At 41.9% G+C, this 24315-nt stretch overlaps 1 protein-coding gene across 2 annotated transcripts in view; it reads left to right on the forward strand.

Moving 5' to 3' along the window:
• Positions 1-24315, forward strand: part of CEP120 (centrosomal protein 120) — an 80358-nt gene that overhangs the window by 27653 nt on the left and 28390 nt on the right. For both annotated transcript variants that reach the window (XM_062189257.1, XM_062189258.1), the window contains exons 6-15: positions 994-1142; positions 8705-8902; positions 11099-11326; positions 12216-12432; positions 13717-13894; positions 16053-16202; positions 17845-18027; positions 19730-19826; positions 19912-20061; positions 20544-20633. In XM_062189257.1, coding sequence (XP_062045241.1) covers positions 994-1142; positions 8705-8902; positions 11099-11326; positions 12216-12432; positions 13717-13894; positions 16053-16202; positions 17845-18027; positions 19730-19826; positions 19912-20061; positions 20544-20633 — 1640 coding nt within the window. The remainder of the gene's footprint in view (positions 1-993; positions 1143-8704; positions 8903-11098; positions 11327-12215; positions 12433-13716; positions 13895-16052; positions 16203-17844; positions 18028-19729; positions 19827-19911; positions 20062-20543; positions 20634-24315) is intronic.

Here is a 24315-nt window from a genome sequence, read left to right on the forward strand (position 1 = left end):
GAGAGGTAGAGTTACAGACAGTGAGAGGGAGAGACAGAGAGAAAGGTCTTCCATCCCTTGGTTCACTTCCCAAATGGTCACAGTGGCCGGAGCTGTGCCGATCTGAAGCCAGGAGCCAGGAGTTTCTTCCCTGTCTCCCATGTGGGTGCAGGGGCCCAAGGATTTGGACCATCTTTACTGCTTTCCCAGGCCATAGCAGAGAGCTGGATTGGAAGAGGGCCTGCCGGGACTAGAATTGGCACCCAACTGGGATGCCAGCACCGCAGGTGGAGGATTAACCTACTGCGCCATGGCGCCGGCCCCAAAGGCTGTGCCAAATTTTGCTCTCCTCCCTCACCCCCCACCTCCACTCCAACCCCTACCCCAGCCCTTTAATCAAATTGAAAAACCCTTGTCTCTGTACTGTCATGTCATACTGAAACCTACTTGGTTACATTGGACTCTTTCAAAATTGTGTTTTGATTTTCTCTGATTCTTAGAAAGCTGTACAAACACTTCAAAGTAGTAATCAAGGAGACCCTTTATGGTGTGACCTCTGCTTATCTCTCCAGCCACACTTCTTTATGCTAGTCCTCATTCTATGATTTAGCACACACACTTATGTTGGTTTTTCAGCTGGAAGCATTTGCTTTCTTCTTTGTACATATTGCTTCCTGTCTAGGACACTCCCTGTTGTCTGTTCAGTCATCTTTGTCTTTGCCAAGTTTGGTTCATTCTTAATTTCCCGTCACTAGGAAACCAGTGATAAATGCCTTTTCTATGTGATTTATTAAATGAAGTTTTAAAATGTCCCATTTCAGAATGACTCTTTATGTACAGCAACAAAGTGGTGATTAAGTTAGGTTTCTTTGGAGAATGTGTAAGAAATTTGAAACTTGATTGAAATGTTCTCTATGACAGTTGCCAAATAAGTTAGAAAATACAATCAGCTTTTAAAAATCTTACGGTGGTTTATGACGGACTGCCAACTCATACATGTTTTCCTCTCCACAGTACCTGCCGGCTTGTCGAGACTTGATCCCAAGGATATCGTGGTGGTGCTGAATGAGGAGGGAGGCTACCATCAGATTGGACCTGCAGAGTATTGTACTGACTCCTTCATTTTGTCAGTCACTATAGCTTTTGCCACCCAGTTGGAGCAGGTAAGGCTTTGCTAAGGTTAATGATTCATGAATTGCAGAACATTCTGTTTTTAAACTCAACTTTTAGTATCAAAGATTTGCAGGTTGGCCTTTATACTTTTGAAAAATTCGTTTAAAAAAATGTTTTCTTACATACTGGAAAGCATTTCTGCTAAATAGAGTTTGATCTTGGTCAGTAAGAGAATATGTTAAATCTCAGACTTTAGGAGAATGTTAACCTGTTTCCACTTAGATTGTGTGACGTTGTCAGGACTGACATAAAAGGAAATTCATTATTTGAACACCGGCGCCGCGGTTCAATCGGCTAATCCTCCGCCTTGCGGCGCCGGCACACCGGGTTCTAGTCCCGGTCGGGGCTCCGGAATCTGTCCTGGTTGCCCCTCTTCCAGGCCAGCTCTCTGCTGTGGCCAGGGAGTGCAGTGGAGGATGGCCCAAGTGCTTGGGCCCTGCACCCCATGGGAGACCAGGAGGAGCACCTGGCTCCTGCCATCAGATCAGCACGGTGTGCCGGCCGCAGCGCGGTGGCCATTGGAGGGTGAACCAACGGCAAAGGAAGACCTTTCTCTCTGTCTCTCTCTCTCTCTCACTGTCCACTCTGCCTGTAAAAAAATAAAAAAAATTTTCTTTATTTGAGAGGAGATTGCAAGATGGAGGAATAAGTAGGGAGCTTACTGCTCTAATCTAGGGGAAGCTAGTTTAAAAAAAGTGTGGAGAGTGCAGTCTGAGGGAAGAGTGAGGGAGAAAACCGCAGTGGAAACTCCACACCAGTTAGAGGCATGCTGTGGATCCACGTGGAGGGTGTGGAAGCACAGCACGAGCAGCCAGGAGCCTCTGCACCAGCTTTGGAGAGTGAGGTGAGACTGGACTGCAGCAGCCCAAGCCATTGGCAGTAAAGCTATGGGGAGAGCCTGGCGTGAATTCAGCTTGGAGTCCTCTGACGGACAGTGTACCTGCCAGCCTAGAGGGGAAATAAAAGGAGCACATTTCTCTCCCGAGCTACTCGACAACGGCATCCTGTAGCAAGCTGAGAGAAGGCGGGTGCCTTATTGGACATACAGCTGTACCAGCTTGTGTCTGCACTCCCAGGAACCAGCTGAGAGGAGATACCTGAGTCGTGCTGGGAGAATTGACAGGGTGCTGGGTACCAGTGACTGTGGGAACCTGTGTGCTGGGACTGTGAAAATCCTGGTTGCATGGGAGAGCACAGAGTGTGGTTGGGACTCTGGGCAGAAGCTGTGAGTGGCTCCACACACTTGGGGCTCCCTGATATCTTGGGGAGGGCCATTGCTGCAGGATCTATGCTCACACTGAGATCTACATGGATCCTGTGTGTGGTTTTGGGTGAAAATTGCACCCGCTGTGGCTAGCTCATGAGCATTGGTAGCCTTGGAGGAGAGAAAGTGAGTGTGAGACTACACCAACAGAGCTGAGCAAACCACCCCCTCTGAAAAGAAAAAACATCTACCATGCCCAACTTGAGTGTCACCTTGGACACTTGCCTCACCCTGGAGCACTGAACAGAGCTCCCTGGGCACACCTAGCACATGCCTCTAGGTATTCAGCAAAATAGCAGACAGTCCACTAAGCCCACAGAGGTATAGTTGAAAGATAAAAAAAAAAACGGGAAAAAAACCAAACCAAGTATCTCTACAGATGTTTGAAAATAAACACAGAAATTCAAGAAACAACAACAATAAGGAAAACAGCATGATGCCCCCAAAAGGCATCATGGGTAGTATGGTGAATGGATTAAAAACCAAGACTCATCTATTTGCTTCCTACAAGAAGCACATCTCATCAACAAAGATACATGCAGACTGAAAGTGAAAGGATAAAAAAAGATACTCCATGCTAATAGAAATCCAAAAAAGAGCTGGTGTAGACATCTTAATATCAGACAAAATAGACTCTAACACAAAAACTGTTAAAAGAGACAAGGGCACCATGTAATGATTAAGAAAGATGTGACTAATAAACCTATATGGACTCTATTACAGGGTAACTGGCTATTTAAAATAAATGTTAATGGATCTAAAGGGGGACATAGGCTCCAATACAATAGTAATGGGAGAACTTCAGTAGTCTACCTTCAGCAGTGGACATACCACCCAGAAAGAAAATCAGCAAGGAAAAATAGTTAATAAACACTATAGACCAAATGGACCTAACAGATATCTATAGAACGTTTTGTCCTACAGTTGCAAAACACATTTTTCTAAGTAGCCCATGGAACTTTCTTTAGGACTGACCACATGCTAGGCCAGAAAGCAAGTCTCAGCAAATTCAAAAAAATCGAAATCATACCACGTATACTTCTCAGACCACAATGGAATGAAGTTGGAAATCAACAATTCAAGTATCTCTAGGGGGCCGACACTGTGCCACAGTAAGTTAATGCTCCACCTGCGGCGCCGGCATCCTATGTGGGCACTGGTTCTAGTCCTGGCAGCTCCTCTTCCAATCCAGCTCTCTGCTATGGCCTGGGAAGGCAGTAGAAGATGGCCCAAGACCTTAGGCCCCTGCATCCGCGTGGGAGACCAGGAAGAAGCACCTGGCTCTTGGCTTCGGATCGGTGCAGCTCTGGCCATTGCAGCTATTTGTGGAGTGAACCAGCGGACAGAAGACCTTTCTCTCTCTTCCTCTCGCTGTCTGTAACTCTACCTTTCAGATAAATAAATAAAATCTTTTTTTTTTTTTTTTTTTCAAAAAGAATCTCTAGAACACATGCAAACACATGGAGACTGAACAACATGCTCCTGAATGAACAGTGGGTCACAGAAGAAATCAAAACAGAAATGAAAAGACTTTAGGAAAACGAATGAAGATGACAGAACAACATATTGAGACATACAGGACACAACAAAAGCAGTGTTAAGAGGAAAGTTTATAGCAGTTGGTGCCTACATGAAGGAATTGGAAAAGCACCAAATAAATGAATTGTCAATACATCTCAAGGACCTAGAAAATCAACAGCAAACACAATACAAAATTAGTAAGAGCAAAGAAATAATTACAATTAGAGAAGAAATAAACATTGAAACAAAAAAAATGCAGATCAGCAAAATGAAGAACTCATTTTTTGAAAAAAACGAAATTGATGCACCATTGGCCCAACTAATGAAAAAAAAAAAAAAACAGTGGGGAAAGACCCAAATCAGTAAAAATAGAGGCACAAAAGGAAGTGTAACAACAGATACAACTTTATATTAGCCTTAAAAAAACGCCTGTTTATCGGCCGGCGCCGCGGCTCACTAGGCTAATCCTCCGCCTAGTGGCGCCGGCACCCCAGGTTCTAGTCCCGGTCGGGGCTCTGGATTCTGTCCTGGTTGCCCCTCTTCCAGGCCAGCTCTCTGCTGTGGCCAGGGAGTGCAGTGGAGGATGGCCCAAGTGCTTGGGCCCTGCACCCCATGGGAGACCAGGAGAAGCACCTGGCTCCTGCCATCGGATCAGCACGGTGTGCCGGCCGCAGCGCGGCGGCCATTGGAGGGTGAACCAACGGCAAAGGAAGACCTTTCTCTCTGTCTCTCTCTCTCTCACTGTCCACTCTGCCTGTCCAAAAAAAAAAAAAAAAAAAAAAAAAACAAAAACAAAAACAAAAAAAACTATGAAAACCTGTGTGCTAACAAATCAGGAAATGTAACCAAAATGATGGATTCTCATACGCATACAACCTACCAAAATTGAGCTTCATAAAGATCTAGAAAACATAAATACACCAATAACCAAGAATGAAATTGAATCAGCAATTGAGACCCTCCAAAAAAAGAAAAGGCTGGATGGCTTCATAGCTGAATTCTACCAGACATTTCAAGAACTAACTCCAATTCTCAAACTATCTTTTCATGACAAAAACCATAAGCAAATTGGGTAGAGAAGGAACATTTTGCTTCAACACAATCAAGGCAATTTGTGACAGATGCATGGCCAGCATCCTATTGAATGGGGAAATGTTGGAAGCATTCCCACTGAGATCTGGAACCAGACAAGGATGCCCACTCTCACCATTGCTATTCAATATAGTCCTGGAAGTCTTAGAGCCATTAGGCACAAACAAACAAACAAAAGAAATCAATGGGATATAAATCAGGGAGGAGGAAGTCAAACTTTCCCTATTTGTAGATGACGTGATTCTTTGTGTAGGGGATCCAAGAGAGTCCACTGAGAGACTATTGGAAAGTCAGTGCCATGTCTGAGAAACTTCTAAGATCAATCCCATTCATAATAGCTACAAAAAAAATTAAATACATTGAAATAAATTTAAGGGTGTTAGAGATCTCTATGATAAAAATTATAAAGCATTAATGAGATAGAAGAAGACCCCTAAAAAGGAAAAATCTTCCATGTTAATGGATTGGAAGAACCAATATCATAAAAATGTCCATACTGCTGAAGGTAATTAATAGATTCAGTGTGATACCAATCAAAATACTACAAACATTGTTCTCAGATGTAGAAAAAATGATGCGAAATTCATAAGGAAACAGAGGAGACCCTGTGAATAGCTAGAGTAATCTTGAACAACAAAAACAGATCTCACAATACCAGATTTCAAGACATACTACAGGGCAGCTATCATCAAAACAGGCTGGTACTGGCACAGAAACAGAGGCGTAGACCAATGGAACAGAATAGAAAGGCCAGAAATCAATCCACGCATCTACAACCAATTTCTTTGACAGTGGAGCTAAAGTCAATGCCTGGAGCAAGGATAGTCTCTTTTACAAATGCTGCAGGGAAAACTGGATCTGCACATGCAGAAGTATGAAGCAGGAACCCTACCTTACACCGTGCACAAAAATCCACTGAAGGACCTAAATCTCTGAGCCGATAAAGTCCAGTTATTAGAGAATGTTGCAGAAACCCTGGATAACATTGGCATAGACAGTGAGTTCTTCGGAAAGACCCCAGAAGCACAGGCAATCAAAGCCAGAATTAACAAGTGAGATAACATCAAATGGACAAGCTTTTGCACTGCAGAAGAAACACTAGGTATAGGGAAGACTCAACAGACAGAATGGGAGGAATTATTTGCAAACTATGCAACCGATAAAGGCTTGATATGCAGAATATAAAAAGAGTTCAAGAAACTCAACAATAACTAAACAAACAATCCAGATAAGAAATGGACAAAGGACTTAAACAGGCGTTTTTCAAAAGAGGAAATCCAAATGGCCAACAGACACACGAAAAAATTCTCTGGATCACTAACTGAGGGAAATGCAGATCAAAACCACAATGAAGTTTAACTTCATTCCTGTCAAGATGGCTTTGATAAAGAAATCAACAAATGACAAGTGCTGATGAGTACGTGGGGGAAAAAGGCACCCTAATCTGTTGTTGGTAGGAATGTAAACTGGTGCGGCCAATGTGGAAAACAGTATGGAGATACCTCAGAAACCTGAACATTAACCTACCGTATGACCCAGCCATATCACTTTTGGGAAATTACCCAAACTGAAATAAATCAGTATATTGAAAGAGTGGTCTGTACCCTTAATTTCATTGCAGCATAATTCACAGTAGCTAAGATATGGAATCAACCCAAGTGTCTGTCAGCTGAGGACTGAAGAGATCATAGGGTATGTATATCATGGAATACTACACAGTGGTGAAAAGAAGAAGTCCTGCTGTTAGCAATAAAGTGGATGCAACTGGAAAACATTCCTAGTGAAATAAGCCAGTCCCAAAGGACAAATACCATGTGTTCCCCTTTAGGTATTAATCGAGTACCTAAGATGTAATCTATAGAAGTAAAATGACACTTTGAGAAATGATGACTTTGGGCCGGCACCTAGGCTCACTAGGCTAATCCTCTGCCTGCGGCGCCGGCACCCCGGGTTCCAGTCCCTGTTGGGGCACCGGATTCTGTCCCGGTTGCTCCTCTTCCAGTCCAGTTCTCTGCTGTGGCCCGGGAGTGCAGTGGAGGATGGCCGAAGTCCTTGGGCCCTGCACCCGAAAGGGAGACCAGGAGGAGCACCTGGCTCCTGGCTTCGGATCAGCACGGTGCGCCGGCCACAGCAGCCATTGGAGGGTGAACCAACGGAAAAGGAAGACCTTTCTCTGTGTCTCTCTCTCTCTCTCACTGTCCACTCTGCCTGTCCAAAAAAAAAAAACAAAGTGATGACTTTGAACAGTGCTTGTCTCAACTGTTGAGGAACAGTTTTTCTTTTTTTTTTTTTCCTATACTATTTGTTGAACTCTGTACTTAGTGTAGTGTTAATCTTATGTGTATAAAGTTAATTGAAAACAGATCTTAGTAAAAAAGTAAGAATGGGAATAGGAGAGGGAGGAGGAAGAAAGATGGAAGTGTGGGTGGGAGGGAGGGTAGAGAAGGAAGAAGCAGTATGTTCCTGAAGTTGTATTTATGAAATGTATGAAGTATGTATACCTTAAATAAAAAGGCTACTGGGAAAATTTATTATTTAAGTAATGTACTTCTTGTAGAAATTTGAAGTGTTAGGAATACTTTTCCTCTGTAATATGTAATGCGTGTTCACAGTAGCTCCAGGGTGCACACTGCATTCCTCAGGAGATAGTGAATACACAAATGTGGGCTTTCTGTACATGAAAGGAATAGAGTACTGATACATGGTGCAGCACGCATGAGTGTTGAAAATATGTTGAGTGAACATGTCTAAACAGAAAAGATCACATACCATATTATTATTTTACGTATTGTATCCACAATAGGAAAAGTAGCAACCAAAAGCAGGTTTGTGGTTTCCGGGGGTTAGATACGGGAGAATGGGGTGAGTGACTGCTTAATAGGAATGTTTTTGTTTTGATGAAACTAACCATTTAGCTTTTTCTTTTTTCCTACTCAGAGGCAGAGTGAGAGGTGGATTTTTGGCCTGCTGGTTAAGATGTTGATTGGGGTGAACTAAATATATTTAAAGCCATTTCCTGCTGATGGACACCTTAAATGTTTACAGTTTCGTGTTTCACAATGTTCTAGTGAACATTAAGGATCTCCTAGTAGATTCTTTATATTTTATAGGACGGGAATCCTGCCTGTAATCATCAGACTGGCAGCTCGGAGAAGTAGTGCGGAGGGCATCCTTTTGTAGCTGTTAATTCACAGTTCTCCAGGTTTTGGCAGAGTAACTAAACAACTTTTATCAAAAGCCAAGGGTAGATATTATATGTTAAATCGCTTAAATTAAGACTTTGTTTTAAAAGTAGAGCCACTCTGAGGGTGGAGTAAGGATGAGAGAAGATAAAATGTGTGAAAATAAGGAAAACTCAGTTTAAAGTATTTGTCCTGTTTCTTCTAAAAACAACTTTGACATATTTATTCATAGATCATTTGAATGAAGTAGAAACACTAAAACAACATAAATCTATAAAAGCCTTTTATAGGCTCTGTATTTTTCTCACAGTCCTTGAAAAAAACCAAACTGGAGATTTGGTGGAGATTTATAAACTTTGTTTAAGTGCTAAATCTTAAGGTTTCAAATAAAGAGTTGGCAGCATTTTAGCCAACATTTTTGGAATGTAACAGACTCACTAACCATATTTAGTAGTTTAGAAAGTAATGCTTTTCTTTTACCTTCATTATTTAGTTAATTCCATGTACCATGAAACTTCCAGAAAGACAGCCTGAGTTCTTCTTTTACTATTCTTTGCTGGGAAATGATGTTACAAATGAACCCTTCAATGATCTAATCAACCCAAACTTTGAGCCAGAGAGAGCATCTGTTCGCATCCGTAGCAGTGTGGAAATTCTTCGTGCTTACCTGGCACTTCAGTCTAAACTACAGGTAAGTACTGCAGCAAATTATGTTTTATTGAGGATGGATTTTTAAACATTAGTTTAGTACCTGCGTTCTGTCTTATTTCAGTAGAGGAGGCCATATTTGTGCCGTATCTTTTAACTTGTTAGGTATTTTTCTGAGTCATGAAGTCATTGCTTAAGAGATGATGCATCCTTGCCCAGTTCTTGAGGAAAGAGTTAGATCAGTTGTCAATCCTTTGCAATAAAAAACTTTACCCGGAGCCTAGAGCTGTAGTCACAGCTCAAGTTTTGGTGTTACAGGTCATACTCTAGATAGCAAAATTTTTTAGTGTAATACTCTGAAAAATGAAGAGAGAAAACAGTTTTCTAAAACTTGAGTTGAGGTGGAGTGTTGTTTCAGTTTTTTGTACTCCTTAAAGTGGATCATGTTTTAAAGTGAACCTAACCTCATGATAACTACTTTTGTTTTATGACAGTTGCATTTGATGAGACTGAAGTGGAGCAGTGAAATCCAAGGTTAGGTAGCCACTTGTTGGGAGTAGTGGCAGTCATGAGACTGCTTGTGTTTTGGGTAGGAGGTGAGAAGAGACATTTAGAAATTGGAGTGGAAATGTAATTTAGGGGGGTGGTTCAGCTAAACCCAAGGTAACTGGGAAACTGAAGGCTATAAAATGATGAAATGCAGGAAAAAGCAGTTTGCATTGTGTTCTGCATCTAACAAAATCGTTTCTTACTGAAAAGATTGCTTTATTTATTAGTTTGCTTCTGATGGAGAACATGCAGTCATAAAAATCCTTCCTCTTCAGCCCAGGGAAATGTCACACCTAATAACATAAAGATCAAGTTACAGATGTCTCTTAACTCTGTCACTGCTTATATTAGAACTAAAAATATCTTTTGTATAGCGAATGCTTGTTATAGGAATGGGAACTGTTCCAAGGCTTTAATATAATGAAGAGAAAGAACAAATCACATACTATATAGCTGTAATCTGTTTGTAGTTGTCAAAAGGTGGTGATGTTGACCTTTTGGGTAGTTGTCCATGGTTAAAAGCGTATTCTATGCCAGGAGTATTTTTATTTCTTGAAGATTTTATTTATTTAGTTGAAAGGCAAAGTTAGAGGAGAGGAAGAGAGAGAAAGAGGTCTTCCATCTGTTGATTCACTCCCAAATGCTGCAGTGGCTAGAGCTGAGCAGGGCTGAAGCCAGGAGCCAGGACCTTCATCCAGGTCTCCCGTGTGGGTGCTGGAGCCCAAGGACTTGGACCAACTCCGCTGCCTTCCCAGGCACGTGACCAGGGAGCTGGATTGGAAGTGGCTTATCTGCTGCGCCACAGTGCTTCCTCTGCACCCCCCACGCCCCCGGGTATTCTTGTAGCTTTTATTGTTAAGCTTCTTGTTTTATATAAAGGATTTATAAAATGAGAAACGAGCAGAAGAAACACTCAGTTCTTTAGTAAATGACTAAAATAAAATTGAGGTTTTTTACATTCCAAATAGGGTTGATGCACTGAATTTTAGGGCCGTGCTTACTGTTAAAATGAAAACGGCAAGAATGTTTGAGGTATTTGCTTCCTAATTAAATTTATGTACTCTGTTGACTAGGTTACATATGTAAAGTACTATAATGAAATTTTTGAAGCTTATTTATTTGAAAGGCTAAGCAACAAGGAGAGATCTTACATTCATTGGTTTATTCCTCAAATGCTTGCAACAGCCAGTACTAGGCTAGGCTGAAGAAAGGAGCCCAGAGTTTCATCCATATCTCCACATGGGTGGTAGAGTCCAAGTACTTAGTCATCTGCAGCCTCTCAAGATGCTCCTCAGCAGGAAACAGGATCAGAAGCATAGGCAGGAGTTGATTGTAAGCATGGCGATAAAGGATGCAGGAATCCCACGTGGTGGCTTAACCTGCGCCATATTCCGCCTCCACGTAGTGAAATAATAAAGTAACCATAACTTGCCAAAGAAACAGAAAAAAGGTGATAGCGTGACTACACAGTACTGCAAGAAATTAGGAAGCAGTCATAGCTTCTATTAGCAGTAAAACTTTGTATGTTATTACCAGTCTTGAAAGTCATGTGTAAGCATTCATTAGTCACTTGCAGTTCAGTGAGATAATTAGATTGTGTTTTCCTTTGATGAATCATTTTGTCGCCTTGTGGTATTTAGGAGAGAAGAGGAAGCCTAAAGCCCTGTTGTGATGTTCTCTTTCGTATTAGATCCATCTCTGCTGTGGGGACCAGTCACTTGGAAGTACAGAAATACCTTTAACGGGATTACTGAAAAGGGGCAGTGCAGAAATCAACCAGCACCCGGTCACTATTGAGGGTGCTTTTACCCTTGACCCTCCCAACCGCGCCAAACAGAAGCTGGCTCCTATTCCAGTGGAGCTCGCCCCGACGGTGGGAGTGTCTGTGGCTCTGCAGAAAGAAGGCGTGGACTGCCAGGCAAGTCGTGGCCTTACCCCCCCCCCCCCCCCAAGCATGTCTACTCAGAAAATCAGGCAGGAGAGCTGCCTGGCCTAGGGGTTTGTTTTTCACTCTTAGTAAGTGGCCTACATTATAGGATACTTCTTTTGGGGGAGGGGGCCTGTCTGAAAAGGTCTGTACTTCCACTGCTGGCAGTTGTTAAGTGTGCCCAGAGCCCTCTTAGCCTTTGGGACTGTCTTGTTTGGTGGAACCCATCTCTCACAGTGATCATCGACTGGCAGCAAAGGAGCTCCTTTGTAAACAAAGTTTCTGTTTGGCAAAATCTGAGCTGAAGTCAGAATCTTGGTTCATTCGTGCTTTGTATTCCTCATTCTCTCTTCAGGCAGATTCTGCAGTAGACATGCGCATTGGTTGAAATGTGCTTTTTGATTTTAAATATTTCCAGAATCAACTGTAATGTCTTGCCCTCTCAAGAAGCAGTGTTTCCATAGGTAGTGAGTTAACATTACAAAACCTAAAGACAGAGTTTTAAAAAATTTCTATCTGTGTATATATATATACATACACGCACCCACATGTACCAAGTTGGTGTAGGAGTAGCTACTCTCAAGGATACTAGTGCATGCCATCTTTTCTCAGATCTCTCTCAGCCACAGATACTCCTCCTTATCCATTAGGATACAGTTTGGTACTGCGCTCTGAATATCATATTTCCTTCCTGTTCATCTTCCTTTTTCTGGTCCTAGATGCTATAAGGACATTTGCAAATTATGAAGAAAAATAGACTAGGAAAATCCAAACTGGGAAAGGAAGCTTATATTAAAAAAACAAATGCAACGCCAACTTTTTGCTTAATTGTGAAGGAAAGTTCTTTGCAAATTATACTTTATTTAAAAATTGTTTTTAGTCTTTAATTGAATTAAAGACCCAGAATGGACATGAACCAGAGCATTCAAAGAAGAGAGTTTTAACCCCCATCAAGGAGAAGACACTTACTGGGCCAAAATCGCCATGTATGTCACCTGTTGCACCATCTAACCATTCACCTCCAACAAAAGATGATGCCACAGAAAGTGAAGTAGAAAGCTTACAGTATGATAAAGACACAAAACTGAATCCAAAGGGTAAGACTGTTTTTCCCCAGATCTTGTAGGTATGGGTTTGTAGCCATCTTGTAAATGACTATGAGTGCTTTCATGGGTTCTTAGTAAGACTCAATCGTAGATTTTTTTAAATAACCAGTAATATGTCTCTACATAACAGTGTTTCAATTTAAATGCAATATATTTAGCCTCATGATAGAATTTGCTTAAGGTAAGAGAGTTTTTCATGTTATACTGTAAAGAGCCTAGTCAAAAGAAATCAAAGAATGTAGCTCTTTTAGGTAAATTTTTATTTTTTTTTTTTTTTTTAAGATTTATCTGTTTATTAGAAAGAAAGTTGGAGTGACAGAGAGGGAGACGCAGAGCTTCCATTTGCTGGCTTACTCATGAGATGTCTACATTAGCCAGGTTGGGCAGGGCTGATCCAGGCGCTTCCTTCAGGTCTCCCATGTGGTGGCAGGGGCCCAGCCATCTGCCACTGCCTTCCCAGGAGCATGAGCAGGGAGCTGGATTGGAAGTAGAGCAGCTGGGATGTCAGCATTGCAGGGGGTGGCTTAAATGTACTACAGCACTGGCCCCTCAGATACATTTTTAAACTATTAAACTCTTGACTCTTAAATTCATTGGAATTTTAGAGGAAAGAACTTATAATCAACTCAAAATAATCATTTTTATCCTAATGATGAGAAAGCATGAGAATATATGTTGATGTCGTTTTATTAAATTTTCCATCCATTGCATCAGGTTCAACAGTTGCACTTTGTAGTGTCAGTAACTAGGGACAGTTGGAGTCTTGAGTAGTGGTAGGACTTGGGCCACTCACTGAACATCCCTGTTCTATAATGAGGTTGACCTAGTTAAGTCTTTCTTCACGTTCTAGCATTTTGTTCAGATTTTTCATATGTGTTTAAAATAACTAAAGTACTTTTAAAAAGGTGGTATAATTATTTCTGCTGCAAGTCTCAAATATAACCCTCTGAAAGCTAGGTTATGTGTAGCTGCCTCTTGAAAATGAGCTATGCCTGCCAGGCTGCAGTCACACGCTGTTGCGTCAGTTCTATATGTGTGCAGTGTGTATTGTGAATAAGCTCTTTGTTTACACAGCTTTAGAATGGGAATTAAAACTTTCATAATTTTGGGCAAATAAATTTTAAGATGATTATCCCTCAGTTCATTAGTTTATGAAACAAGATAGTTTCCCTGCTGCCTGAAGGTAAATGAGATGATATCTTTAAATCATTTGAACAACTAAAGAGACACTGTTAACCAATGGAATTTTTTGTTTTATTTTTATGTGTATTTTAGCTATCAGTTCTTCGGTGCCTGCCTCACTGCCTCAGCCAGTGGCTGCATCCAATGCATCGGAAACAGCCTCAGGGCAGAAGATCGCTGTTCCAGCAACATCACATCATTTTTGCTTTTCAATAGACTTAAGGAGTATCCATGACTTGGAAATGGGTTTTCCAATCAACTGTATATTAAGGTGTGATTTGATCTTGTTTCAAAGTGTTACTTTCTGAGGAGAAATGCCTTTCTTCTATTTGGAGATTGGCACAAAGAGAAATTGCACCAAAGAAGTTAAAAGATGTGTTCAGTGACATAGAAGGGGGTAAGGCTGTATCCTAATGACTTTGAATGTAAACCAGGGTGGCATTGGTGGTGTGAGAAGTAACCATTCTGACCTATTCTGATATAATAATATATTAATGCTGCCAGTTGAAATACAGTGGTTCTTGACCTTGAGAGGGGTTTTTCTGGTAAAAGGTGCCTCAGACCAAAATAATACGAGACTAGTATCTGATTTTTTTGTGAAGCTGTGTTAGATTGGAAATTTGTATTCTTGAAACCTATATTTTATAGCTGTGAATCTAAATATCATAGTTAGTGAGCTCTAAGTGGAATATGTCCAGTCTCATCCTTATAAAATCTGTCAGTTAAATGATTGGCTTTATACAAGAATTTGTTAATGCTACATTTTTATAGACATTTGTGACTGAGATGTTAATGAAATGTAATATAGTAATGTGTTGTGTTTGGAAGGTTTAGGCGATCATAAATTTCGCAGAGTCAGCATTAGCATTTGACATAAAAAGTCTTGGTCTTTATGTGACTGAAGTGAAAACATGTGTCTTGACATTCTGATGAATCTCGGGAACTACACATCGCCTCCTGCATGAATGATGGCCAGAGCTGAAGGGACCCTGTGTGGAGTGTGATTGTGAATTCATAGGGTTCACCTCTGAATTCTGCGGTTCACCTGTCAGGTGCTGGGAATTAGTCTAGAATGTTTTTATTTGAAATTTGAGGTCTGAATGAAGGTTTTGAGTCTCATAGATAAAGCTTTTGTCAAAGTTTTTTTTAACACCTCAAAATTGCTTTTAGAAGTACAATTATTATCTTTTACTTCTTTTGTCCAGCTTTTTCAAAATCTCTACTTGTTTCACTGAGCTCTAACTCCTGCTGCTGCTTGCAGAGTCTGATCTTAGGATGCCTAGAGAGGATGTTTACCAGAGACACAGAAACAGGGCTGATTTAAAAATCACAGCTGTCGGGAAAGCCTGGCACAAGCCCAGTTACAAGGCACTTACTATAAGGTTTTGTGTTTACTTCTTCTCCTGAGGACCAGTTACTTAATTATTAAACACCTACAGTAGGCCTCATACTCAGGGTGCTGAGCCACATAAACAAAGAGCTCAACCTCGTGAGGAAGACAGGGTCAGAAATTGGGTTTTGAGGGAGAACAGTGTTTGATTTGATAAAGAAAAGGGGAAATGATGTTCTAAACCGAGGAAGTGAAAGTTAGGATCCGCTTCCCAGTGTCCGTGGAATTCTTCTGGTGATCAGGGTTACCAGTTCTGCCCTTGATTCATTTTAAGTCATTTTTAAAAATGCTTCTCATTTTTTTGTCCGTTGGACACATTTTATATTGTGCACAATGATATGAAATTGTGGTTTGCAATGTAATGCAATATGTGAGGTAGGACTGCTATTTGAAAAGCTCAATGTATAAATGACTTGATTGTAGTAGATTTGGAATTCTATAGGAATTGGTGAATGCCTAGGATTGTTGTCACAAAAATTATTTCTGTAAGTACAGTTAAAATTTGAAATTTTATGTGTAAAACGAGAGTATATATAATGAGACAAGATAAAATTTAAGTGAGCAGTATAATATCTTCACATTTGGCTTCAAATACAGAGTAAGATTAGGCCTTTGTTCATTTAATCTAATGTGGTTTTTATGTTGAAAGGGAGAGATACGTTTGTGTCAGTCTTTGTTTCATCCATAATTCATCTGAGTTGCTTTCATCCCTCTGTCTGTTCAAAGACAGATTACCATAGATGTATCCTTTTGGTGTTGATGAGGGGTTTTTCTTAAGCCTATAAAAGATCAGAACACTATTGGATGAAGGAAAGTAGGTGTGGAAATGAACTTTGCAAGCACTTCTTGAATGGTTCCTTACTGTAAGGCAGAAAGTCCTGGTTTGTACCTGGTCCTGCAGAGGAGAAGGTAGGAAGCGTGTTCTCTTCTCAGATGGCAGCTGGGCATTCCTAGTGTATTCTATTTTAAAAAACGATATTTGCTCCTAACAATTGTATTTTACTTTTACGACAAACACTCTGTTTTTCTTAAATTCTAGGTACTCGTATCCATTCTTTGGAAGTGCGGCTCCTATTATGACTAACCCTCCTGTAGAAGTTCGGAAAAACATGGAAGTTTTCCTTCCCCAGTCTTACTGTGCGTTTGATTTTGCAACTATGCCTCATCAGCTGCAAGATACTTTCTTAAGGTAATGTGCATGCATTCTGTATATTTTATTACTTAAAAGGGCAATTCATACGAGCTGAGATCCAGAAAATGCAACACATCTGAGACTCAAGATGCAAATTTATTTACCAGGAATGTCTGTGACGTTTGTGCTTCCACTAGTGGTTTATTTTATTTATTTATTTATTTTTTTTTGACAGGCAGAGTGGACAGTGAGAGAGAGACAGAGAGAAAGGTCTTCCTTTGCCGTTGGTTCACCCTCCAATGGCCGCCACGGTTGGCGCGCTCCGCGCTGATCCGATGGCAGGAGCCAGGTGCTTCTCCTGGTCTCCCATGGGGTGCAGGGCCCAAGCACTTGGGCCATCCTCCACTGCACTCCCGGGCCACAGCAGAGAGCTGGCCTGGAAGAGGGGCATCCGGGACAGAATCCGGTGCCCCGACCGGGACTAGAACCCGGTGTGCCGGCGCCGCAAGGCGGAGGATTAGCCTAGTGAGCCGCGGCGCCGGCACTAGTGGTTTATTTTAAAGGACTTTCTCTACTTTCATACTTTGAGTTTAGATATTTGAACTTTGTTAAAAATAATCTGTGGGTTATTAAGGAGCTTTAAAAAATGGCCTTGCTTCCCATTTTCTAATATGTAATACAAGGATGTTTGAAGAAACTGGGAAAATCAAATCAAAGAGTAAGTTTATTTTGGTGTAAAAACTTTTGAAATTTGTTCATGGTTTTTCACAGTATTCATTTTCGTAGATTTTTGGAGACTCATTTGTATGGATTTTAAAATTTCCTGTTTTGAGATAAGCATCTTTTAATTTCATTTGCTATGACCTTTGTCAAATACTTTTGTTTGTATCTGAAGATAACTAACAATTAGTTTTTGTTATTGACTGGATGAATATAGTGTGTTACTTTTTCTGATTTTTCATTTGTAAACTGGAGGTGTTAATGTAGCTGTATGAAATGGATTTGTGAAGAACAATGAGATCTTTGAAGTAAATATCTTGGTTGCTCAGAGTGTCACCATTCAAATATATGTTTTTTTTATATTTTATGTTATGTATTTATTTATTTTTTGACAGGCAGAGTCAGACAGTGAGAGAGACAGAGAAAAAGGTCTTTCTTTATCCATTGGTTCACCACCCCCCCCCCCCCCCCCAGTGGCTGCTGCGGCCGGTGCACCGCGCTGATCCGTATCCAGGAGCCAGGTGTTTCTCCTGGTCTCCCTTGCGGGTGCAGGGCCCAAGCACTTGGGCCATCCTCCACTGCTCTCTCAGGCCACAGCACAGAGCTGGACTGGAAGAGGAGCAACCGGGACAGAATCCAGCGCCCCGACCAGGACTAGAACCTGGTGTGCTGGCGCCGCAGGCAGAGGATTAGCCTATTGAGCTGCGGATTTGGCCCAAATATATGTATTTTAAAGGAAGAATGACATGTAACTGAAAATTATGTAGCCATTTGTGGGAATAAACGTGTTTGGAGGGTTTTCTTTATTGTCTAGAAAGAGGTGCAGGAAGCGTGGTAGCGTTCCTTATTTAGTCCTTTATTCTCAATACTATATTTGGTGACATTCCAGATAACAGAAACGTCTTTGGCTACAGTGAGGGTGTTTGGAGATTTTAGTTCTGAGCTGCTGAGTATGAACATATGTTTCTGTCTTCCATAGGATTCCATTGCTGGTTGAATTGTGGCACAAGGATAAAATGAGTAAAGATTTACTTTTGGGAATTGCAAGGATTCAGCTTTCCAATATCTTGTCTTCAGAAAAAACACGCTTTTTAGGTTCTAATGGTGAACAGTGTTGGCGTCAAACTTACAGTGAAAGCGTGCCTGTGATAGCAGCACAAGGGTAATGCATTTCACAGAATGGGCCTTCACTTGTCTTTTTATTTGGGTGGTGATTCTGCTTAGCTGGCTGTTATTCCGTGGTGTTTTTTTTGAGTAGATAACTTCTAATAGATACAAATTTTGAAAGTACAACTTTTGGATAATAGCTGTTACCCCCCCGCCCCATAAGCACCCTCCCACCTGCAGACCATCCCATCTCTTTATTCCTTCTCCCATCCCATTCTTCATTAAGATTTATTTTTAATTATCTATATACAGAAGATCAACTCTATACTTAGTATAAGATTTCAACAGTTTGCACCCACACAGACACACAAAGTACTGTTTGAAGAGTAGTTTTACCATTAATTTTCATAGTACAACACATTAAGGACAGAGATCCTACATGGGGAGCAAGTTCACAGTAACTCCTTTTGATTTACCAGTTGACACTCTTATTTATGATGTCAGTGATCACCCGAGGCTCTTGTCATGAGCTGCCAAGGCTATGGGAACCTCTTGAGTTCATGACCTCTGACCTTATTTAGACAAGGCCATAATCAAAGTGGAAGTTCTCTCCTCCCTTCAGAGAAAGGTACCTCCTTTTTTTTTTTTTTTGATAGGCAGAGTTAGACAATGAGAGAGAGCCAGAAAGGCCTTCCTTTTCCGTTGGTTCACCCCCCTAGTTGTCCGCTACGGCAGGCGCGCTGCGCCAATCCAAAGCCAGGAGCCAGGTGCTTCCTCCTGGTCTCCCATGCGGGTGCAGGGCCCAAGCATTTGGGCCATCCTCCACTACCTTCCTGGGCCACAGCAGAGAGCTGGACTGGAAGAGGAGCAACTGGGACAGAATCTGGTGCCCCAGCTGGGACTAGATCCTGGTGTGCTGGCGCTGCAGGTGGAGGATTAACCTAGTGAGCCACGGTGCCAGCCAAGGTACCTCTTTCTTGATACAGCGTATGTCTTTGACCTGTGTGGGCTGCATACCGTCAGTTTTTTCTTTATCTTTCTGATACCCATTTGTTTTTTTAACAAAGATTTATTTATTTAATATTTCAAATTCAAGGAGAGACAGAGAAAAATCTTCCATCCACTGATTGACTCCTGCAATGGCTGCAATGGCTAGGGCTGAGCCAGACCGAAACCATGAGCCAGGTTCTTCTTTTGGGTGTCTTCCCTGTGGGTCCAGGAGCACATGTACTCGGGCCATCCTGCCGCTTTCCCAGGCACATTTGCAGGGGGCTGTATTGGAATTGGAGCAGCTGGGACTTGAACTGGCACCCATATGGGTTGCCAGTGTTACAGGGGTTGGGTTTACCACCACTACTCAATGCAGGTGCCAGACAGTGACATTTTTAATTGAATGTTTATGACATGAGAAAATGGGATGAGGATCAAACTACACACACATGCATCTAGATCTTTCAGAAAACAAAGGGAAGAAAGAAAGAAACTAAGTATCAGCAGTCATTATCTGTGGACAGTAAGATTTAGTTTTTCAGAAAATGTGCAGGTGTAGTCATTTTGTAGCAGATGTGTGTGCACACCACGGGGTTTGTGATGAACACTTGGAGTCTTGGATGTGGAAGGTTGCACAGACCATGAGGCGGCCGCCGCGGCACACGCTCAGAGTGTCACCTACTACTCAGCACTGAAGCTCGGAGAGAGAGGGATGGGGTTCGCAAGTGTGTGCTTGACTTGTACAGTGTTTGCTGTTTCATCTGTAGGTCAAATAACAGGATAGTGGATCTTTCCTACACAATCACTCTGGAAGATTACGGGCTGGTGAAAATGCGTGAGGTTTTCGTCTCTGATTCATCACAGGTAAATAGAGCATGTGAGGGCATTGCTGGCCGTAGTCTGTGTGTGAGGCCACTTGTGTAAATGTGCCTTCTTGTTGGCATCCTAGGGTTTTTCCGCTGTCCCTCAGAAGCTCTCCCTTCCGCCTGCACCTTGCCCCTCAGAGATTCAGCCGGAGCCGCGGGAAACCCTAGAATACAAGGCAGCCCTGGAGCTGGAAATGTGGAAGGAGATGCAAGAAGACATTTTTGAAAATCAGGTGATTTTAAAAACATTACTTTAAAAGTATTTCTGTTAGCTTGGTGTATTTTCTTTCTTCAGAGCAGGGTTTTTCCCCCTCATTGTTCTATCTCTAGTTTCATTGAATATCAACAGTGCCTTACTCAGACAAATTGAGATTAAAAATTTGACGACGTGGAGAAACCCACCAGAAAGGTTGCACTGACTTTGTCGGTGACTGTGGGGCTAAATGAGGAATGAGGATGATTGCCTTGACCTTGGGTCCTCATGCAGTGTTCCCGCCTGGAACGGGGGACGTCAGTCTCCAACCGTGGGAGCTTTGGTCTCCTGAATGATTCTCACACGGCTCTTACTTGCTTCGGGCAGCCTCCTATTTTTTTCTAACAATAAAAAGAGTGCCTGAAAAAAATTAATATGGAGTAGTTCTGTAGCTGAAAATAAATGATTGGTTTCTTTGTAATAGTTGGGTTTTTTATGATTTTTCCCCCCCTCCTTTTGTAGCTGAAGCAGAAAGAACTGGCTCATATGCAAGCTCTTGCAGAGGAATGGAAGAAGAGAGACCGCGAGAGGGAATCACTAGTAAAGAAAAAGGTAGAGGTGGGGTGAAGGTGGAAGAGGACAGGAACCCTACTGTAACATCTGACACAGGCAGTGAGGAGACTCTGTAAGAATAGTGACAGTGCGGTGAGCACATGGCTCAGGGAACAGACGGAAGCTTGGCGCTTTGTGGGCTTTGAAATATACAAATATACCATCTTTTTAGGAAAGTAAGTATTTTTAAAAAGAATACTCTGGAGAAAAGTGCTGCCTCTGTATGAAAAACAAATTAACACATGTACCTGTGTATAAATTGCATTATAATTTATAAGTAACTCAGAAACTTTCAAGCTGTGATTAAGAATTAAATCCTAAATCACAGCTTTAAAAATGGTAACACCAGACCACCTGATCTTATTAAGAAAGCAATACAAAGTTAAGTTTTTATTCATCTACACCCAAGGTTCTGAATAAAACAACGCTGGCAATGAGACTCAGGTTGAGAATCTTCTGAGTGTCTCATCAGCGTTATGTGATGTTCAGCCTCAAACACTGCAGGTCACCAGTGCCCACTCAGTGTGCACCTCCAGCCTCTCGTGGCAGATTGTGGTGGCCCCGTCCTCTCCCGTCTGTTTCCTCAACTGGGCAGCAGGAGTGGGCTCTGTGTGGTCTTCCCGCCTTGAGACACAATCTGGAACTTCCTCCAGGACAGTAAGCTCAAGTTACTGTGTCCTGAATTCCCTGCCTCTTAGGAATCACAGTCCTGTGTTCACTGTTCCCTGACACCTGGGAACAGCCATTTCCTGCTATTGCTCAGTTTGTCTTTTGTGGTTGGAAGCTGAAGTCCCCCACACATTCGACTTCATTGATTTCAACTTTTTCTAATGTAATTCTCAAGCCATTAAAACTTGAATAACCATTGAGTTTTTTAAAAAGCTAAAGGAGAAAAACTTGATTACTTCAAAGCCTCTATTCTTAAGAAATGTTCAGCAGTAACAAAAATTTAAATTAGAAACCCTTGAACGTATTTAAATCTTTTACTAGTTCTATTGTTGCTCAAAAGTAGATTTTATTTAGTGCAGTGTTTATAGACCTCATGTGTTATGTATTAATTAAAAGTAAGGGATTTAGAAAATATCATTTTCATGTCCTTTAAGGCAAGATGGGTTTATCTGTAAATTAATTTTTTTTAATTCTGTTAAAGACTTTCTTAGTACTGAGGTTTTCAACATTGAATCATGAAAAATTTTGAAAAGGTAATAAAATTGTGCCATAATTGGACTTTCTGTTGATAACAAAACAAAAAAAGTGGGTCAGTGTAATGGGGCAAAGGAAAAAAAAAACTCATCAAGTAATAAACACAGGGTGTTTTCCCATGTTGGTAATAATGATATTTTCAGTTGAAGTTTTTCATTGGTTTCCATGTGTGCAACTTCTTCTACCATTTCAGCTTGAATTGGTGAGCTTTTGCTATTTAAGAACTCCAGTCAGAAAACAGAGTATGGTGCTTCACTAATAAATTTTGAACTGCTTATCTGATTTAGTTATATTATAAAGGTAGATTTGAGTTAGTGATTTTCTTTAAAATTAAGTGCACTTAAATAAGTACTGCAGTACATGTATCTTAGAGTGTCCTATCTTGAGAGAATATTGTGAACGAGGAGATGCTGACAAAGGTGATAGGGTTTTAAAAAATTCTGTAAGCCAGTGTAGAATCAATAAGGAGGAAAATGGAGATGTTGTTTATTTTCCTTATGATGAACTCTTAAAAATGTATTTGAAAGGCAGAGTTAGAATGAGAAAAGGAGAGACAGAGAGATCTTCCATCCTCTGGTTCACTCTCCAAGTGGCTGCAACAGCCAGGACTGAGCCAAGCCAAAGGCTGGAGCCAGGAGTTTCTTCTAGGTTTTCACATGGGTGCAGGAGCCCAAAAACTTGTGCCTCAGGCACATTAGCAGGGAGCTGGATAGGAACTCGGACAGCGAGGACTTGAACTGGCAACTGTATTAGATGTTGGCCCCGCAGACAGCAGTGTAGCCGCTGCCACATAGCACCGGCCACGATGAAATCTTGTTGAGACTAAATATTCTGAGAATCTCATTGTAGTATTTTTCATATCCTTGATGTGTGAGCCTTTCATTTATTTTGTTTTATTCAGCTGAAGCTTTTAAAACTAAGACTTGGAAAGTGTATCTGAAGGAGTGTATGCATCCTGTTCTGCTCTGTGGAAGAGCTGAGGTCATGTTTCTTCTGTTAGATGTTCCTGCCCGTTAGATAGCTGGAGAGGGGCTGTCATGTGCCTCCAAGGAAGGGATCGGGGGAAGGGTCACACAGGGAAGGTGGCGTTCGCATTTTGGTGAAGATGAGTAGAGACTGCCAGGTGGATGCTAAAGGCGTTCAGAACAGGAACAGCCTCATGGACAAAGGCAGAGAAGTTTGAAGTAGGCCCCGCAGGAGTAGAATTGTATACCTTGATGTGGGAGGAAAAGAGGAGATAGTGTGCTTCAGGGAGTAAGGCGGGAGGGTTGGTGGCCAGTGGGAGAAGGGTGTGGGTTCCACCGGATCCTGTAGGACTTGTCAGTCAGGGCTCCCAGAGAGGAGGGAACCATAATGCCCTGAGGCACCTGTTGTGGGTGGGGAATCAGCTCTGTCCTCTGTATCTAGAATGGTAGAGCTAGTTACCATTTTAGAAGAGGATGGAGAACATAATCATTCAAATTCTTTTCGGTGTTCTGTCATTCAGATGGCGCAGACATTGGAGAAGCTGTTCTTAACGGGAGATTTTTTGGAAAAGATTTAATTTTTTGAAAGGCAGAGTTAGGGAGAGACAGATACGGGGAGAGGTTTTTCTATCTACTGATTTATTTCCCAAATGGCTGCAAAGGCCAGGACCAGGCCAGACCGAAGTAGATAGGGAGTGGAGCAGCCAGTACTCGAACCACTGCCCCTATGGGGTGCTGGCATCACAGGCAGTGTCTTCACCCATTAGGGCACAGTGCTGGTCTCTAAAAGGATTTTAGATAAGGGAGAAGCTGTCATCTTAGAGCAGTCATTCTGGTGGAAATGTAGTGGGTGGAATCAAGGAATGTGAAATTAAAGTTGGGGAGCCCAGGAAAGCAGTAACGTGTACAAGAAAATGAAGGCGTAAACTTAGAGTTCAGATTGTTGACGAAAGGAGAGTGGGTGTTAAGGAGATGCTGGTAAGCTGAAGCCTCGGCGATCCGCAGAACCAGTAGAGGGGCTGACTTGGAGCTGACTGGCCCATCTAGCCAGCAGTACTGGTTCCAGGAAAAGGCTGGCTGAGGGGGCTCCAGAGGCTCCTGGAGCATTGCGTAAGGCAGGACCTGAGGAGCCGCGTTTGGAGTAAGTACAAGATTTTACCAGCACTCTGCCTGCCTGGATGGAGAGCACGTTTCCTGAGTAGCACTGGAGATGTCGAAGCAGAAGCTAAGTGGACTTCCACCCTCAGAGTGCAAAAGAAAGAATTCCACTTTGAATTGCTGGATGCAATGTATGACTTTCCTATCCTCAGATGCTGTGGTCCTGTTTCAGTGAAATGGTACTCTTTTCCTTTTTTTTTTTTTCTTTAGAGAGATTTGTTTGAAAGAGTTACAGAGATAGAGGGAGAAGCACAGAGAGATCAATCTCCCATCCACCGGTTCACTGCCCAGACATCCGCGATGGCCAGTGCTGGGCCAGGCCAAAGCCAGGAGCCAGCTGGCTCTTTCAGGTCCTC

This window comes from Lepus europaeus, chromosome 4 (genome assembly GCF_033115175.1).
Source record: "Lepus europaeus isolate LE1 chromosome 4, mLepTim1.pri, whole genome shotgun sequence".
Taxonomy (NCBI): Eukaryota; Metazoa; Chordata; class Mammalia; order Lagomorpha; family Leporidae; genus Lepus; species Lepus europaeus.